General features: G+C 40.3%; 1 protein-coding gene across 1 annotated transcript in view; it reads right to left on the bottom strand.

The window, feature by feature from the left end:
• Positions 1–16,905, bottom strand: part of LOC149488275 (diacylglycerol kinase theta) — a 38,515-nt gene that overhangs the window by 1,725 nt on the left and 19,885 nt on the right. Inside the window, exons 3-17 of the mRNA XM_089695446.1 lie at positions 12,938–13,040; positions 11,804–12,015; positions 11,028–11,196; positions 9,008–9,151; positions 8,301–8,553; positions 7,566–7,765; positions 6,903–7,115; positions 6,445–6,579; positions 5,937–6,111; positions 5,070–5,218; positions 3,303–3,617; positions 2,846–2,993; positions 2,289–2,444; positions 1,629–1,785; positions 372–479 (exon numbers count right to left, since the gene is read on the bottom strand). Of these exons, the coding sequence (XP_089551572.1) occupies positions 372–479; positions 1,629–1,785; positions 2,289–2,444; positions 2,846–2,993; positions 3,303–3,617; positions 5,070–5,218; positions 5,937–6,111; positions 6,445–6,579; positions 6,903–7,115; positions 7,566–7,765; positions 8,301–8,553; positions 9,008–9,151; positions 11,028–11,196; positions 11,804–12,015; positions 12,938–13,040 (2,637 nt within the window). The remainder of the gene's footprint in view (positions 1–371; positions 480–1,628; positions 1,786–2,288; positions 2,445–2,845; positions 2,994–3,302; positions 3,618–5,069; positions 5,219–5,936; positions 6,112–6,444; positions 6,580–6,902; positions 7,116–7,565; positions 7,766–8,300; positions 8,554–9,007; positions 9,152–11,027; positions 11,197–11,803; positions 12,016–12,937; positions 13,041–16,905) is intronic.

Genomic DNA, 16,905 nt, shown 5'->3' with positions numbered 1-16,905 from the left:
GTCAGAACTAAAATGGTCCTAATGTCCTAATAGAAAGATATAAGTCAGAACTAAACAGTCCTACCATAGAAATACAGAAGTCAGAACTAAATGAACCTACTAAAAAAGACGGGTTGCACTCCGGGAGTGCCGGCAGAAGTGAAAACTTGATTATTAACGTTGAGCATGTTTGATATTTTGGAATGGTATCCGTCTTACGTATGGAATATAAGGGCTAAAAAAAATCCGTCTTACGCTTTTTCGATCAGGCCACGTGTCCTGACGCGTGTTTAAGATTTTATACCCAACGCCGCTAAAGAAGTTTTCACTTCAAAAATGTCCTGTAAACAATTCGTGCAACACGAAAGCAAGGCGTTTGAGATGTGGGTTACCTTAAGCGCAGACTTGAGCACGACAACCTCGCTGGGCGCGGCCACCCAGGGCTCGCCGTCCACTTGCACCGGGATCTCGCTCTTCAGGTTGATCTTTATGTGCCCGCCCTGGAACATACATTTACTATCGAGCGCAGGGCAATTGGAGTTGAATTGGCAATGATTCATTTTTGACGTGACAACGTCTTATAATTCGATATAGCCGGCTGCACGCACGAAAAAACATGACTCATGCGGCGTTACCTCGCTCTGAGGCGTTCCATGTAAGACTTGAAGTGCAAGCGAGAGCGCGGAAAGAGCGGAAAAGAAGCACAATCGGACGCTGTCACGTTCAACTATCGTCAGTAAGCTGACTTTACAGACAACCAATTTTTTTTATTAGTTGTCACCGATTTAGCACTTTAAATGTTATAGTATTCATAAAAATTTGATTGGCAATGACTCGTATCTTTTTACGGATTTAGAGAACTTTCTATTCGTTTCTTGCCGCAATTACGTAACTGATTAATCCATCAGTCCTCGGAATCACAGACACAATAGAAAATCTATTGTGTCGCGCCCCGATCGGGGCTTACGGTGGTCAATGGGTTAAGAGAAAACCTAGGTATTAGTGTCAAGTTTAATTTGCAGAATGGTAATTTAGAACAAATCATCTTTATAATGTGTAGCAGTATAAAAGTGGTGTGAATTAAACCACGTGTTTATCCCTAACGTAGCCTGTATACCTACAGGCTACGTTAGGTTACCTTTTTTGCCTAAGATAAAACCCACGGCTCCTTCTCCGGGATCCGTGGGTTATGTCGTATTCCTACTGACTAAAACCCCACCGTGTACCAACGCGCTGCTTTAGACGGGATGCGAGAACACATTCGCAATTTTTCTATAGACCCTGACCCTATAAGTAATTATTTTACAAAGTAAGTTAGTTCGCAGTTGGATTCCGCACCGGGCGGAGCTCCATCCTAGATCATCTCATCCCATTATAGTGAATTATTAATAAATATATCTAAATCTCAATGTTGAATCTCATATTTTACCGCATTAAGCGCGTCACACACGGTGAAGATACTATAATATTTTATCTTAAGATACTGTTATATTTTATATTACAGTATCTTAAGGTATCCGGTATCAGCGTTCTGACCATCATTTTTCTTTTTGTCATTGCGTACTAAGACCCCTGTAGAACCGCCATCCTGTTACAAATGACCCACAAAATTTCGGGTCATTTGTAACAGGTTGCGTTATATGTGATACCTGTGCGATCCGCATGGCCCCTCGCAGACCGGACTGTATCTGCCCGAGATGCACGACGCCGGTGACTCCGACCACCTCCAGCATCCCGTCCCAGTGGTTCGGCTTGTTGAACTGGTCGTCCTTCTCCGGGCCCCACGGGTTCGCGCCGGAGCCCCAGCTGGAGTTATAGCACTGTTAGGGCTTTGCTAGTGGTATAAGACAATGAATATTGACAAGATACCGCTCAGGAAGCTAAAGTAAGGTGGAAATTTCTACCGAAGACCGACACCGTTTCGTACTTCGAGTGAATTAGTAATGCTAGGCTAGATTCGAAGTTCGTCAATGATTTCTTCCCGGCCGAAAATTTGTAAAATTATTAAGCCCAGCGTATTATTAAGTATGACTGTCAGTTGCACCAATATTGAACTGTGATCTTTAATATACGAAAAAGCTTCTTTGTTACTTGCTTCGGCTCGAAAAATTGCCAGATTATAGCAAAAGTATCTAGAAGAAATAAAATCAGATGGTTGCAAATTTACGTTAGCAGCACCAATTTAGAACAAGTTATGGATGGTGCTGAGTAAGCTAGTCAAACAGCTTACTTAGCACCATCCAACTTTCTTTTTAATTTTCACATTAACACTACAAAAATTTGGCCTATACCTAAAAATCTTGGCTTACCTAAGAATGTTCAGGATGATAATGCCCTCAACAGCAGGAAGGTCGACGGGCTTGCCGTCCACCTCCAGCTTGACCGCCTTGTGCAGGTCCTTGCACATCTTGCGACCCACCATCTTGCGGAGACCCATCTTCACGTACACGCCCTTGTTGCGTAACCTAAAAGGATTGTTTCAGTTTTGATGGGCTTGATATAGGGCTAGTTATTGATATATTAAGTATTTTATTTTAATAATACATAGGCATTAGGCATATTGATAGAGCTGCCCATTTCTGTAAAAACATTTTACAGGATTTAAGATTTCTATTATGGAAGTTTAGGTAGAAAAGAAAGAAATATAGGTAACATATATTTTATGCACTGGTTTTCTTGGAAAGTGAAAATTGATCAAACTAGCCAACTTATTTTCATAATATTTTACACTTTTGAATCTATATATTAAGTCATTTGCATCATTCACAATTCTTAAAATATGCTACGAAATGATGAAATATATGGACTGATCACTGGAGATACAAGAACAAAACATGGAAAGTCACAATATTTGAGTATTTGTTACCTGCTATTAAACTTATTAGGATTCTCCTCCCTCGCATTATGGAAGTCCAGACAGAGATCAGCGTCGATGCCAATACCGAAGTAGTTGTTCATGACCAGGATCTGCGAGTTGTCCTCGCTCTGGGAACCGAGCCCCGCGCATGTGAATACTGCGGATTTTTATATCTCTATAGTGTTTTTTCCAGCTGGGTTACGTATTAAATCAATTTTTAATGCTCTTTCAATGCTAAGAGTAACTTATGTACAGAAAAAGAGAAGAACTTTATTAATATAATGTGCATTTCGTCTAGATCTTAAAAATTAAAGCATAAGGTTTGATATAAATTATACTTTTCTCATTATTATTTTTTATTGTTTCTCTATGTACATTGCAATTATACTTTAGTATAGGATCAGATCGTGCGTGTGAAAATTGTCCTGAAATATTTATTTAGTTACCTTTCCTCCCCCCCACTTACCGGGCTGCAGCTGCTTGGTGAGCTCCTTGGGCTCGTCCTGCTTGCTGTCCTCCGGGTGGAAGACCACGGTCCAGCGGTCGAGGCGGATCTCCTCCGCGTCGATGACGTCACTTTTCCTTTCCCCCCACTTACCGGGCTGCAGCTGCTTGGTGAGCTCCTTGGGCTCGTCCTGCTTGCTGTCCTCCGGGTGGAAGACCACGGTCCAGCGGTCGAGGCGGATCTCCTCCGCGTCGATGACGTCACGCAGCAGAGACAGTGGGTCCTCGCAGCCCGTGTAGCCCGAGCCCCAGCGGAGCACGCGGGCTAGGTCGTTGCCTGGCAACGGGAGATATTGGTTTGTTATTACATCGAGCTGTCCTATGATATGAAACTGGATATTGTTTAGTTTTAAATCTTTGATGATCAATAAGAGATGAGATGATAAATAACCACATCGAAATATCGCGCGTAGTATTATCTAATTATTTACAATATCTATAATGTTAGTGATATATTACAAAAATGGAATAGGCCCTAGGACACTTCCTTGCCGAGCGCCCAAGACAACGCACGTGTCGTTTTCATAGAATACGTCAGTGCAGCCGGCAGCGCCATTACTAATAATAATGAGCGATTAGAGCGTGACTAGTCGAGCAACAAATCCGTGGATTTGTTTTTGTTTGACGGCCGTCTCATTACGCACACATGCGTTGTGAATCTTGGTGGTGCATTGTAAATACTTTCACAAATACTCCACTCTGGTTATACATGTGAATTCAGATTTGTACGTTACTTTCGCAGTTAATTTATCAGTCCAAGTAATAATTACACTTTGTTTCATATTTATAAGTAGGTAAAATCTGAACCAATTTTACAAAAGTCATCTTTTTTAAAATAATTATTTATGGGATAGTTGATCGAAGGCTTTTGACAAGTCAACGTAATTTATTTAATTGAGAATTATGGATTTATGTTGTTTGTCTTTTGTAATGAGATCGTGCTGTGTTTCATGTGACAATTCTTGAACTAACTGTATTATGATATGAAATATGATATGATAAGGTGCAATGGGATAATTCCGAATGACGGAGTAAATGCAATAATGTTAGAGATAAACTACGATAACATGGCGCGCCCCTCCAAAATTCAAAACGTTTGAAAGTATTTGTGAAAGTATTTACAATGCACCACCAAGATTCACAACGCATGTGTGCGTAATGAGACGGCCGTCAAACAAAAACAAATCCACGGATTTGTTGCTCGACTAGTCACGCTCTAATCGCTCATTATTATTAGTAATGGCGCTGCCGGCTGCACTGACGTATTCTATGAAAACGACACGTGCGTTGTCTTGGGCGCTCGGCAACTTATGATTAGTTGACCAACAAATCTGGACGTAAAGTACTAAAGACGAATACGTACAACTACATACAAACTCCTTCGTAAGGATGTCACTACACACATTGAAACAGTAATTTGGAGGGGCGCGCCATGTTATCGTAGTTTATCTCTAAATAAATACGTAACTTGATTGATTAAATAAATATGCATGCTATTATTATTAAACCCATTTATTTTATGTGATAGCTTCACGATACTCGCATTAAAAAGATGCTCTGAAGTGGCATTCACAATTTTCCGAATTACACGGATGCACTATACTTATCTATTGCATATATTTATACATTTTTTTTATAGATTTTTATGAACATCCAACCTCGTATTTCAGTCACATTTAATTCTATCAATACATTTTATAACATATATCAGTACAAAAGCACTACTCACCAGTGCCAAGCGGAACAATAGCACACGGCGGGTTGGAACACTGCGAGTCCTGGCCCACGTTGTCGAGGCACTGCAGCACCCAGCCGATGGTGCCGTCACCACCACACACCAGGATCTTGTAGTTGGGGATGTGACGGAATACGTATAACCTTTGAGAGAAGAAAATCTAAAATAACAGTGGAATTTTTGGGTAGGATTGCGAAGTGCTGAAAGTTGTAGTATGTACGTGTGTCTTGATGAATTTTATATTTTGTAAGTTCTAAAGAGAAATAACCACTTCGAAATATCGTGTGTAGTGTTTTCTTATTATTTGTAAATTATATAATGCCATTGATGTAATATAAAAATAAAATAGGCCCCAGGACACTTCCTTGAGGTACACCACTCTGGTGTGTACATGTGTATTCAGATCTGTACATTACTTTCTCAGTTATATTATTAGTCCGAGTAATGATTACGCTTTGTTTCATATTTATAAGTAGGTAAATTCTGAACCAATTATACAAAAGTCATCTTTTTTTAAATAATTATTTATGGGATAGTTGATCGAAGGCTTTTGGCAAGTCCACGTAATTTATTTAATTGAGAATTATGGATTTATGTTGTTTGTTAATGTCAATAAGTTTAAGATGAGATTAGAATAATTTTAAAATGCACACGAGTGACTTCTTATGAAAGCTTTGATTAATCGACTTAATTAAAAAAAATGTTATACCAATAACCAATAACTTAACAGACATAGTAGATTTATGTCAATTTTAAGAAATCTAAAATAATGCGAGGTTTTGTGTTGTATCCGGATTATACTGGGCAATTACTTTAAGCAATTTTTTATTACCTTTACAAAAGTTGTTTATGGCAACTTACCCAGGCAAAGGGCCGCCGTTCTCCAGATCGAACACCTGGTAGGGGTTGAGGAGCTTGCGGAAGGAGGAGATCAGCTCGAGCCCCTGGCAGCCCCCGGACTTGACGTTCACGAACACAAGCAGCGGCTTCACGTCCGAGGGCACCATCGCGGGTTCGATGCTTGGGAGTAGCATAACTGTATAGGGAGATTTAATAAATGTTTTATAAAAATACAATATTGTGGTATTAATTTCAAGGTCGCGTCATGGCAATACCGCCATGTCATGGAGTAAGGCGACGAATTTTGGTATGTTTGAATCTTGCCAAAGAAGTTTCATTTCTAACAAGTGTGCTCGGTATACACGCTCTTTTTTATTTAAATTGAAAATATTTAACGAAATGAACGTAAAAAATGTAATTTTTTTATTTAAGAATTTTTGCCAATAAACAATCTTATATCATCAATCATCACCTTTCCCATATTGAAAGTGATCGCATGTACTTTTATGTTTTCTGTCTAGTGACGTACCTAATAAATGTTTATCTTCATATTTAGCCTCTCTTAGCGCATAGAGCGCACGCACAGCCTTACTTGCATCTTCATACGTGATCACCATTGATCCATACTCATAATAGATCGGTCCGATTGATGTGAACTTATTATCTGTAAGAAATGTATTTTTATGGGAACTGTCAAGAAACTATGGAATTTCAGATATATGTTTAAAATTGACAAAATATTGTTTTTGTACAACTGGAGTTGATCATTTTTATCAGTGATTTTTTTTAATCTGTTAATTTTTTATTTTTTTTTATTGGTTATCACAGGGTGTTTGCGTCACCCCTGGATTATTATAGTCCAGAGACAATTTTTGCTTTTTTTATTTAAAATCTCCACAACTGTCAACCCCAGTTAATCTTCTTGCCATGAAGAAGAAAAATACCCCAGTTAGGTTTCTAGTTATGTCCGTGTTTGTGGCCACTCACCAGCGCCCAGGAACTCGACCAGTATCGTCTCGTATTTCCGCTCGGACAGGCCGGCGGGCAGCGAGGCCACGAACAGCGCGAGCGTGGGCCCGTGCGGGTCGCGGCGCGGCTGCAGGTAGAAGCGCGCCAGCTCCATGCGCCGGACCGAGTCGCGGGCCAAGCGGACTAGTATGCGCCAGGGTCGCTCGTCTTCTTCTAACACGCGTTCTGATACTAAAGGGATGGGAAAAGGTTTAGAAAAGGGCTGGACAGATTTGGTGGAAGCTTTTGAAATAATCTGGGAAAGCTCTAGACATTGATCGTTCTACTAATACTAGCAATAACGTGTTTTAGTTTAATTATTTTTGTTCATTAGTCTTTATTTTTTTTTACGTGTTATTTCTTTTTTAAATTTTGTTATGTGTATGTTCTATGTGGTGTACCTAATAAAAATGATTTTCTTTCTTTTCTTTCTTTCAATAAGACTTTAAAAAGCTCTTTTGATGTGAATAGACATTCTTGATTCTCGATTGCGTGTCGAGACAAAATTTCGTGTATAAATGATTCTGAACGGAACTGACACTGTACATTTTAAATTAAAAAGAAATTTTGAAATATAGAATTAAAGCATTGTTTTACAATTAAAAAACACTGATTGAATGAAGTAAATTATCAGTGACTAACCTCCTCGATCAAGCAAGATCTCCGAGCACCGATAGTCCTGCGTGGCCCTAGCTGGATCGAGGCCGAACCTCTCCAAGGCATACGCCATGAGGTCAGCTACTGAGTCGTCTCCCGAGCAGGTGACGGTGACGAACGCGTCTCCCGCGCCGGCAACTCGGCCCGGGTACACGCGGACCTCGCCGCCACCTGTTTCTGGCTCCCTAGAGGAGGAAATTAAAGGCAATTTTAGAAAAAAAAATCTAAAAGCCCTTTTTCACATAGGACTTATAACGTCGGTAGAGAGTACTTGTGAACTTATTTTGGGTAAAATGTAAAAAGTAATGGGAACAAATTTAAGCGTATTTCTTAATTCTAATCATTCTTTGCCTGAAAATACTAGTTTCTTTTTTCTTTAAAAGCGATCTTCAGGAATTTTGATGTTCAATATTCGATTTTCGATGAACTTATCGAGCCTAATGGTCAAAATGCATATCGCGCATAAATCTAGTGGTTGGTTCTAATATCCTGTTATATGATGCTTACTTGAAGCGTAAGAATAAAGCTGGTCTCTTATTCGTCAAGCGGGTAACTCTTGCCAACCGTGTAAGATCTTTCAACGGCGGTTCTTCCCCTGCGAGTGCATCTGTCAGGTCAAATTGCTCCGGATCCCGCGCCACGTGGAAGGCACAAAGATCCACGAGCTCACGTTTGATCCAGTCTGGTAAAAATGACGCTACCAGGCTGTTTCATACTCACTTGAAGCGTAGGAATAAAGCTGGTCTCTTATTCGGCAAGCGGGTCACTCTTGCTAACGGTGTAGGATCTTTCAACGGCGGTTCTTCCCCTGCAAGTGCATCCGTTAGTTCGAACTGTTCCGGGTCCCGCGCCACGTGGAAGGCTCGAAGGGCCGCGGCCACGAGCTCATGCTCGCTCCAGTTGCGGCCCACAACTACTGGCCGGTACAAGCGACGCGACCACGCTGCTTCCCCGTCGTACACTTTTACGACCTCTGTTGATTGAAATTGTGAAAGGTCAGGACTATGGACCTGTCCTAGTGCCATTAGTGGTCAATAATTTTACCGCTCCTATCCATCAGAATAACTGATAAATATAGATAAAAATTGCTATGCAATTTTGCATGTTTTAAAGACCCCAAAACAATATTTAGTAAACCATTTTTCTGTTTTTATGTGTGTCATTTAGATGAATGAACCTTTAAAATATTCCTGGCTAACTAATCATCCATAGTGGCAATATACCTATTTGACAAAATGCTTGAAGAGGTTTCTAGAGAACTAATACTAATACACAATATACACAAAATGCTTTTGAGTGAATTTCCTTTCTTTCGAGAAGTAGTCATAAAATATACACAGAATTCTATTTGGGGAATTTTGTTACAGACACAGGAAAAAAATAGAGAAATTTCTAGAGTATGAGTCATTGTTTTCACGTCCACATACCTTCATCTCGATCATCCGGTGTTCGATCTCTATGTTGTTTATGGTCAGGTCTATGGTCCTGGTCGGCGGGTGCTCCAGTGGAGCCGCCGCCGGAGCCCGAGCGGCCCTCGCAGCCCGAGCTGAACTCCTCGCTCACGCTTCGAGCTGCAACACCCAGAACTTTGCTTTCGCCCCCCAACACCCCGAATAAGATCGCCTAGATCAAAAAGGTGTCCCTTTTGGTCCTCAAATTAGTAAAGCGTAAGTCTGTCATATTGATTGGGGAAAACATCAATTTTGATACGGAAAGATTGCACTAACAAACTATTATTCAAATAAAATTTGAAAGATGTAAGCACATTTGTGTCGCTTCACCCTGTTTTGTGACCAATATAAGTAAACATATTGGTGGAATGGGTGCCTTCTAAAATAAACGTCCATCTAGTTTCTATAAAATCCCCTAAAATCCCATGCTTACATGCTACTCTCTTCATGTCCTTCTATGATTCTACTGAACATTAAAAGCCGAAAGACTTTTTATTGAACTACATTTAACTCGTGTGTTTATAAAGGTTTTAGGTTTTATTTATATAATAGTTTTATGTCAATTTAGAACACCAAAATCTAGTGTGTTATTGCTAAATTGAGTCAGTACAAAAATAGCAACACAGTTAGTCATATTGAACACATACAACACCGAAATGTTAACAGCAATGCACATGTGTGTGTGTTACCTTTGCAGTTGGGATACAGAGTACCCTGACCCGTACGCGCCGTGCCAAAATAATTCAAAAATGTAAAGTGGTTCTACTAGTTATAGAGTCTAGTGAATTGAGGACTGTCGAAACGTGAACATGGAAGTAGGAAGTGAGCTAAATAGTTATATAGTTCACTATGATGTGTCAGATAGTACCAACTAATTGAAGTTTCATTCATTTTATTTTAATTTAACTTGCACGATCTTTACTGTAATAACTCAGGCCCCGGAATCACAGACACAATAGAAAATCTATTGTGTCGTGGGCCGATCGGGCCGTTCGGGGCTCAATGGGTTATTTTTCAAATAAAGTAGAATTGTAATTCACAAGGCATGTATTTGTTTCTATTGAAATGGATTATGACCATGTGATGTGTAAAGGAAAGCTCTAGCGGCATGCAGTCTAGGACAAGTATGAGCAACAAGGATCTAAAGCTGATAGAGCAAAACATGCAGAGGCGACATTTTTAGCTGGCTCCTTGGGAAAATCCTCTTGTTCAAAACCATTACATTAAGGTTAAAGTTTACAAAAAGCCCCATATTTATGATCAGCTTTTGTGGACCATCAAAGTTGAATTAATATGGTGAAAAGTAACTGTCTGTTGGTAGCAATTTTTTTGTATGGCAAGCTTGATAAAGCAGGTCGAAATTTTCTCGCTCGAGACGCACCAACAAATTTTTTGCTATTTGAAAATGGACAAGAGGACAATTTATTCGAGCATATACCACAATATTGGCAAAAATAATGTGAGAGTCAGTATTAATTTATTATAATGCGCAGTTAATTTACAATATTAACAATTTAGCAAGTAAAAGTTATGTCGGATTCCCAAGGGGCAAGTGCTCACACGGCAAGAGAAGGTGGTTAGTAGTATTTAGCTAGTTAAAGTTATGTCGGATTCCCAAGGGCAAGCACACGGCAAGAGAAGGTGGTACCTCTGGAGTAGGGCGGCGAGGCGTTGTGGTGCGGGCTGCAGGCGCTCGGCAGCAGGCGGCGCGCCAGCCGCGCCAGCCGGCCCCGCGCCCAGCGCCGCGCTGCCCAACACAACCTCACCTCACGCACCACCCTCATCATCATCTCGGCCTATATCTGTCACCGCTGGACCAGTGCCGGTGTAAGGGCCACTGACACCCCGGGCCAAAATATTGCACCAGGAGAGGCAAGTGACTCCAACTTCAGACCTTGGCGCCCCCCATAATTTGACGCCCTGGGCCATCACCCCCCCCTAACGCCGGCACTGCGCTGGACATAGGCCGCTTTACCCTCAATAATTAGACACTTACGGCAGCCGAAGTCGCGCTGCGAGGGCGGCGGGCGCACGTGCACGCCGATGATGGCCTCCATCGGCACCTCCGTGCGCGGGATCGACACGGCGGCCGGCGGCAGGAAGATCGGCTGCAGCGTGCCGAAGTTGCACTCCTCCGGGAGCAGCGCGCGGCAGCCGGCGTGGCACTACACAGTGTAGCAATGTTTTTAATTGTTGTAGTGTTTTGTTTTTTTATGTTTTTTTTAGTTTAGTTCAATCCACTTGGCAGATATACTACATGAATTTAAGTCAACTAACTACCTACTCATGTTTTTCTATGTCTTAGTAATTACCATATTGGTAAATAGTATGTTGTAAAATGAAATCGAACGTTCTAAAACACTAACAAATGATCAATATACATTATACAGAATGTCCCAGGATCTACCGATACTGAATTGGCCTATCAGCTTAACACAAAAAAAAAACAGCATCTACCGCAATAATTCACGTCACCATAAATAAAAATCTCATCATACTCTGACGATAGGAGAGAAAAAAATCATAACGCTGAAAATACGAAAAAGCGCGGAACATACATGGAGATAATTCAGATAGCCCTCTAGGTCCTCTACCACCCAGCTTCAGTATATCACTACTTCGTTGGCCACGATCTCGCCTGCTCACTTATCAACATTAGTGAAGATGCGGCTTAAGATGGAACGCTATTCCCTCGTAAGTACCTATTCACTCTAGTATTGAAGACCAGGATCCTTGAGCCGCACCCTCAACAGCACCTGTAAGTAAACTCACCGTGCTGCCGCACCACTCGCAGCGGTACCCGGTGAGGCACTCCGCGGACCAGCAAGCCCGCCGGCACGCCGCACACTTGGAGTTGGCGGGCAGGTTGCCCTCGCGCCAGTGGTGCACGTGCCGCGGCTCGCTGCCCGCGCAGTACGTGGCGTTCTCCTTGCAGTCCGCTGCCGCGAAGTCCACGCATTCTCCGTGGACGTAGTACTCGCATACTGCACAGAGTCATGCTTCGTAAGAGATACAGTTCGATTCGAACTTAATGGCGGTTCGCAAGACGTTAGGTGCAAGTGCGAGTACGCACAGGAGTCAGGACCATTTACGTCCCGCTAATACCTAAATTTGTTTTCTTCGCATAGAATCGTACGATGTTTCGAGCTGCTATTAAGTTTGAATCGTACTATAACACAATGTACTTAACGTACGGAGTACTTCAGCGCAAACATACACATATTATGTACCATAGAGTCAGTTGTATACTAAGTGATAATCACTAGCTCTATATGTTAATTAGATGTGAATGAATTAAACCATTACATGTAACCATTATAATATGTATGTATAGCTTTTTGTTTTTTTAAGTAAGGATTGTTTATAGGTTTTGTAAATAAGTAATTTGGAAGCTACAAATAAACAGTGCGATATATCATTTAGCGAAACATGACGTATACAATAGCGTTTTAAATTTAACTAATCATGGGGAATTAAAAGAATTTTCATAACTACATTAAATTATGTAGGTATTATATAATAATATCTAAGTATAGCATGAAAATAAAAATATTCAAACAATCTAGCAATACGTGTGCGTAATCGTTAAATATTACATGATTAGTTCTCCTTTTCATGCGGGCGATATGTAGAGTTCACAGTTTTCTATAAAAATTATAATAAAATTAAATGAAAATTTGTAAAAATAACTAACTTGTTTATGAACATAAGTAATTTCTTTCTTTCTGTTACTTATTGGATGCATCAAAAGAAAGTATAAAAAAATAAACTGTGAGCATTATGTAATTTAGAACGACGCTAGAAAGTTGTCAAGTTTCAATCAATAATTATAAATATATTATATCAAAAACGCTATTTATTAAGTTCATTAATAAATTTACATTGTTATTATATAAATATACTCACTCATACAATGTAGTGCTGGCAATTCATCGAGCCGTTTCCGACACACCGTACAGAACTTGCGCTTGTGGTGCGTCGGCTCTGACCAGCAGTGAGCCACCGGGTTCTGGATAAACACATTATTTTAACAATTACTTTAAGTGAAGTAAATAAATAAATCATTTTAGTATATACAGGGTGTACCTAATCGTTAAGTGTGCACATGCCAGTGCATTGTGTTGCGTTTTTGATCTCACCGAAGGTGGACGTGTACAGTTCTTGCAAAAAATCAGTGACTCACCCATCCAACTCTAACCGCAACATCACAACTACCTGGCAAGTCGTCACTATTACTTATCTTTTAATCTTATTCACCGACGCATACTGTCATTTAACATGAATAACAACTGCGCCGCTTGTAACAAGTCACTAAAAACAACCTTTATTAAATGCTGCAAATGCGTACTTTCATACCATCCCATATGTGTTAATGTATCGAATGAAGAAATTAAACAGCATTGGGCATGTCCTTCGTGCTTATGCAAGGAACCGAAGCGAGACAATACAAACACGCCGGTGCGCAATAATAATTTAAGTGACGAGCGCGACAACGTGACCATCCGTCCCAGCGGCCGCTGACCGATTGCTTCGTCGCAGAGCCCGTCGAATGAATCATCTGTCTTGTTATCGCTCGCAAACGATATTAAACTCCTTCGCTCGGACATGAGTGAATTAAAAGAACATATGAAAGCCGTTACTGATCATCTTTCCAATTGTAGCACTCGCCTCGACGACTACGAGACTCGAATTAAAATTCTAGAATGCCATAGCAATGAAATAATTAATTTAAACAAAACTATATCGAGTCTCCGTGAACAACTGGAGTCACAAAACCAAACATCGTTAAGAAACGAAATCGAGATCTCCGGCGTCAATGAATTCCCCAACGAAAGCCCGCTTCACATAGTTAAATTATTTGCCCGCAAAATAGGAGTTTCTTTGGAGGACAACGACATCGATTATTCTACAAGGGTGGGGCCCCGGCGGCGCTCGCCTAAGGATACCAGTGATACACCGCCGAGGCATCTCGTCGTCCGATTTCTGCGCCGGCTAAAACGCGACGAATTCCTCAAAGCAGCAAAAAGTAGACATGCACTATCGTCATCCGATATTGAAGTCCCTGGTGCGCCAAAGACACTGTACGTGAATGAACGGCTTACTAGTTCAAATCGCCAGTTATTTCGTATCGCAAAGCTTCGCTCAAAAGAACATGGGTATAAATACTGCTGGACAAAGAACGGCTCTATACTTCTGCGAAAACAAGAAGGAAATCCATCAATCCTCATTCGGACCATGCAAGACCTGGAATCGGCGCTCGGTTCCCCGACCTCCGAAAACCAATAACTGCAACTATGGAGCGTTCCAAGGCAACACCGTAAAATTCCTCAAAATTCTTAATTATTGTTATAAAATAACAGCTAGCACTCCTAATTTGCATAAAACTTATGTTTTAATTAATTATCGCATGAATCTTCTTGTATTATTCTTACGTTATACCTTTAAAAGCACGCAGACACGCATCATATATCACACACAACACACTAACCACAACTCTCTATTTTACACAAATACCCAACTCACAAACACTCTTTATCAATATTGTTATCTAAGTAATACCTTCAAATTCACGCAGACACACATTCTATATTACACACTATACACACACTACAACTATTTACTTTATACATATTATACTCAACTCACTAACACTCTTAATCAATATTGTTACATAATATGCACTTCCTTTAAGATCACGCAGACACACATCCTATTTTACACACTACACACAAACCATAACAACTTATTTTATACCAGTACTGAATTCTCAAAAAATCTTTATCAACATCTGCATCGTTACAAAGACATCCCAAAAACTAATTTTTCGTGTGCAAGAATTATTCATATACTTTTCTGCATTCCATCTTTTCTCGCACGTTGGCATTCCACAGCACTTCATATAAAGCAACTCCACATCGTTATACTTTCATTCGTTTTAATTCACATCTATGGCTGTAGTTAATATTATTGAAGATTTAGATAAATACTTACAGGTGGAATGCTTCACTTTTGAAAACACAGAAGATTGCAGAAAAAAGCTTTCCAACACACGACTTAACTTCAAATTATTAACGTTCAATGTAAGAAGTTATCAACGCAACTTTGATGATTTTGCAGTTACTTTAGTAAACCTCAACCTTAATTTTGACATTATCGTTTTAACCGAATGTTGGCTTTCTGATGGTACAATACTAGATGTTTTACCTGGATATACTGTAGCTAGGACAATTACACAGAACAACAAAAATGGCGGGATAATTATCTATCTGCGAGACATCTACACCAAGACCATTTTACAATCGAACATAACTGACTCCGATAGTCTCCTCATTCAAATTAACACAAATACCGTTATACTAGGGCTATATCGTTCTCCTTCTTACTCAAACATAGACAGGTTCTTATTCTCTCTAGACGAAAACTTGCGTACATTAAGCAGATACCAAACAGTAATGGTTGCAGGGGATATTAATATCGACATATGCAATCCGGCTCATAACAAACGAAACGACTACCTGAATGTCATGGCATCGCATGGGCTTGTTCCAGTAATAAACGCTCCGACTAGAGAGAATGCGTGCTTGGATCACATATTTATTAAATCACCCTTTGGGCAATCTGGTGCTGTATACAAAAGCTCTATAACAGACCACGACATCGCTATTGCTGCAACTACAATCAATCATAAAGAGAGCTCCACTCCTCGTATCCGATGGAAATCTTTTATCGACGAGACAGCGGTTACTAATGACGTCAGTAATTTAACGTGGTCAAACGTACTTTCATGCAGCTATCTTAATACAGCAGTCACTATATTCACAACTTTAATACTAAACATCATTGATAAACACTCAAAAAAAGTTCACATAAGTCGTAATAAACTAAACATTAAACCCTGGATAACTCCGAATCTTATCAAATGCATAAAACGTAGAGATAAACTGCACAGTCTCACCAAAAAACATCCCTATGATGAAAATATGCGTCTCACTTACAAGAAATACAGAAATGTTTGTAACAAGCTTCTATTCACACTAAAGTCCGAGTACTATAGCAAGCAAATAGAGGACACCAAGCATAACCCAAAAAAACTCTGGAATACACTTAAATCTATCATACATCCTTCCGCACACAAAAATGACCCGATAAAACTAGCTAATGACACACACAACAACACACTAAATTCACTCAATCACTATTTCACGACAATTGGCAAAAATCTCTCTAATACAATCTTAAACAGGCTCTCTGCAACAGAACAAACACTCACAAACAATCACTCACTGGCCACCCCGTCGATAAACTCTTTTTTCTTCCTCCCTACTGATGAATCCGAAGTCAACAAGTATCTCTTACAGATTAAATCTGATAGCTCGCCTGGACCTGACGGCATTACGGCACGTTTATTGAAAAAAATAAGGCCTTTTATTGCTATACCTCTTTCCCACATATTTAACCTGAGTTTAAGTTCAGGCTCATTCCCTGATTGCTGGAAAATTGCAGCCGTAACCCCCATTCATAAAGGGGGGCCAGTTGACATCCCTGAAAACTTCAGACCCATCGCGCTATTAAACATTTTATCGAAACTTCTTGAGAAGATAGTTAACAGAAGACTACTTAACTACCTAGATAAACAAAATCTTATTAGTGACAGGCAATTCGGATTCAGAAAGGGTAAATCGACGGAAGACGCTGCCATGCTGCTAATTAACTCAGTGGCCTCGCATATACAAAATGGCGAACAAGCTTTGGCGGTATTCATCGACCTAGCCAAAGCGTTCGATACCATATCGCCGAGTCTGCTCATTAAAAAGTTAGAATCAGTCGGAATAAGGGGCCTTGCGCTTGACTGGTTCTCTAGCTATTTGACTAAC

This window comes from Colias philodice, chromosome 5, assembly GCF_061535455.1.
Source record: "Colias philodice isolate Cphi_HAF_F1 chromosome 5, ilColPhil1 Martin Lab GWU primary, whole genome shotgun sequence".
NCBI lineage: Eukaryota > Metazoa > Arthropoda > Insecta > Lepidoptera > Pieridae > Colias > Colias philodice.
This window is presented reverse-complemented; position numbering and strand designations above follow the sequence as displayed.